Genomic DNA, 3,088 nt, shown 5'->3' with positions numbered 1-3,088 from the left:
TAAGGACAAGCCAAGGTTATTTCACTGCTTGACAGAGCAGACTGGGCTTTGCTTTTCCCTAGGTGTGGTAGCTTCCTGTAACAATGGGGGCCCGGGAGCATGTGCCACTGGGCCTGGCACCATAGCAGCCCAAATCCTGGACCGTGCCACTTGTTAGCTCGTCTGAAGGGTGCTGAGCATGCCTGCACCACCCTGGGAAGCTCTGAGTTTCCAGGGTTGCCTCTGTCTCCTTTGTGTCCCAGCGAGCTGGCTGTGTGTATGCAGAGCTGGAGTTGCTATGTGAGGAGGGAGGGACTGAACTGACCCTGGCTCAGCAAAAGTTAGAGCTCAATGTTGGTTACTAAGCAAAGGAACTCACAACAGGCTGGCAGCAGCAGTGCTGGCCTTTTGCCCCTCAGACCGACTGGCCGGGCAGAGGAGGGAGCCCAAGCCTGGGGCCTCAGCACAGGCCATGCAGCAACAAGCATTGAGATGGGCTGAGAAGCAGGAAAAGCTTCACTCACTGCTGGTGGCTCTGATAAAACTTACTCAACTCTGCTGCCCTGGCAAGTGCCACTGGAGTTAAACAGCTGCAGGCTGCTGAGGCTGTGGCTAGACTCTGGCTATGGACTGGGGTCCCAACCAGACAGAGCTGCTGGCCTCTCAGCAGTCCATTCCTGAGTGTCCCATCTGCTATGGCCCCTACAACAACCTCTTCCAGAGGCCCCTGCTCCTCCCTTGCGCTCACACCTTCTGCCTGGAATGCCTGTCGAGGATCTGCATCTTCGTGAAACAAGCCCAGACCTTCCCCTGCCCTCTCTGCAGAGCACAAGTGCCCATCCCTGATGGAGGGATCCCCAAATTCCCACCCAATATGGATGTTGTGACCCAGTTCCCTCCATGGCTGCAGACCCTGCAGGAGGTCTGGCTAGATGGACACAGACTGTGCTGGATCAAACAGCCGTCCTTGTCCTGTCAAGTGAGTGCTGGTGAAGAAACCCCTGAGATGCTGGTTACAGTGGAGTTATTATACAACCCAGCCCCTCGGGACGTCAGTAGAAGAGATCTGATAGGTATCCACCATCCCTCCCGCTTGTCCACATGCAGGGAGCTATGCCAGCTCCTATGGGAGCATCGCCTGGCTGTGTTCTGGATTGCTATCCTGATGCTGGTATTGATCGTTTTACCCATCATTTTTATACCTGATTCCCACATGACCAGGACTTCAGAAGGTCAGCGCCAGGTGGGGACCTTTCCGACAGCCGACGCTCCAAGCAGCAATCTGAGCAGGTCACACAGCTTCTAGTAACTTGCTATCCTCTGTTTGTGTGTAACACGTGCACCAACTGCTTTACTTCACCTGCCCAGGAGAGCCGGAAGGGGCTCACAGGTGGGCCAATGGATAGCTTGGTGATGCGGAGCTGCTGGGGCTGGACCATAGCTTTTGCCCCAGCCTTGAGAGGCCTGGCCTCAGCTGCTGTGTTGTGCTGAAGGACTCTGCTCAGGCCCAGCTAAGGAAGGTGTCTAAGGCCAAGGACCAAATTCAGGCCTCACATAAATCACCCTGATTCTAATGAAGCCAGGGGAGTTGCATTTGCTTATACTGGGGCTGAGCTTGGCTTCAAATGTGTTTCTGCACTGTGATAACTGTAGCCCCTTTGCCTTGGTACATGCAGATCAGCTCATCAGCTCGGGATGAGAGCAGGGGCAGTGTCCAGGGGAAGAGACACAGCCCAGGAACGTTTAACATTGAGGGATAGAATGGAGAGGTAAATACACTCGGCATGAAGTGCCCTTTACAGCAGCCAACTGCAACAGATGCAGATTGTCATTGAGGGCATAGAGGGTGATGCCACCCACCTGCCCAGTCCCTGGTTTGCCCGTGCCGCATGACCAGAAGCTGCAACAACTTGCTCCTGAAATGCCAGATGAGAGGACATGAGCATGGTGACTTTCCATGTGGGGTGGGGGAGGGGGTGGAGGTTATGCAGCAGAGGCCAACCTCGCCTCCCTCCAAAATATGCAATAGCTGCTTCTGTTTGACTGAGGCAACCAGTGCCAAAAGCAAGACAGAGGGGCAGAAGCAGGAGGGAGCTGCTGGAAGATGGCTACAGTAGAGAGGTAGAAGGTAGATTACATGTGCATGATTGAAATAGAGGACTGGGAATCAGGACTCCTGGGATCCGGTTTTGGCTCTTCCATAGGCTGCCTATGTGAACTGGGGCACGTCACTGCTGCCGCCTGCCTCAGTTTCTCCATTTGTAAGATGGGATAATTACACCTGCTTCCTTGTGGGATATGAGGGTTCATTAATGGTTCAATGGTACTAGTCCATTATTAGATGGAAATGGTAGAATTCTCAATGATAATACAGAAAATGCAGATGTATTCAATAAATATTTTTATTCTGTACTGGGGGGAAATGATGATGTAGGCATGTCATATGACGCTGACATTCTTTCCATTCCACTAGTATTTCTAGAGGATATTAAACAGCCACTACTACAATTAGATGGTTTTAAAATCAGCTGATCCAGATACTGTTCATCCAACAGTTTGGGAAAAAACTGTCTGAGGTGCTCTCTGGACCGTTAATGTTGATTTTCACTAAATCTTGAAACACTGGTTTTAGAAGACTGGAGGAAAGTGAATGTTGTGCCAATATTTAAAAAAAGGTAAATGGGACACCCCATTTAAGTTTATCAGTCTGACATTGATCCCAGGCAAAAATAATGAAGTAGCTGATAAGGACTCGATTAATACAGAATTAAATGAGTGCAAATCAAGGTGGCTTTATGGAAAATAGATACCGTCACACTAAACTGATACTTTTTTTGACTGAGATTACAAGTTTCGTTGCTAAAGGTAATCGTTTTGATGTAATATTCTTAGACGCCTCTAAGGCATTTGACTGGATACTGCACAACATTTTTATTAAAAAACTAGAACAATATAAAATTAGCTTTGCACACATGACATGGATTAAAAACTGGGAGAATGTAATTGTGAATGAGGAAGCATCATCAAACAGATGTGTTTCCAGTGGGGTCCTGTAGAGATCACTTCTTGGCTCCATGCTATTTAACGTTTTTATCAATGATCTGGAAGA

General features: G+C 49.3%; 1 protein-coding gene across 1 annotated transcript; it reads left to right on the top strand.

The window, feature by feature from the left end:
• The first annotated feature begins 454 nt into the window (after positions 1-454).
• Positions 455-2,356, top strand: LOC127036068 (RING finger protein 223-like). The gene has a single exon (XM_050926565.1). The coding sequence runs from the start codon at positions 605-607 to the stop codon at positions 1,283-1,285; it is 681 nt and encodes a 226-aa protein (XP_050782522.1). The 5' UTR covers positions 455-604; the 3' UTR covers positions 1,286-2,356.
• Positions 2,357-3,088: the final 732 nt, after the last annotated feature.

The sequence above is a fragment of the Gopherus flavomarginatus genome, chromosome 17 (genome assembly GCF_025201925.1).
Source record: "Gopherus flavomarginatus isolate rGopFla2 chromosome 17, rGopFla2.mat.asm, whole genome shotgun sequence".
NCBI lineage: Eukaryota > Metazoa > Chordata > Testudines > Testudinidae > Gopherus > Gopherus flavomarginatus.
This window is presented reverse-complemented; position numbering and strand designations above follow the sequence as displayed.

Coding starts and splice junctions, on each gene's coding strand:
- LOC127036068 (XM_050926565.1), top strand. CDS start 605: ATGGACTGGGGTCCCAACCAGACAGAGCTGCTGGCCTCTCAGCAGTCC.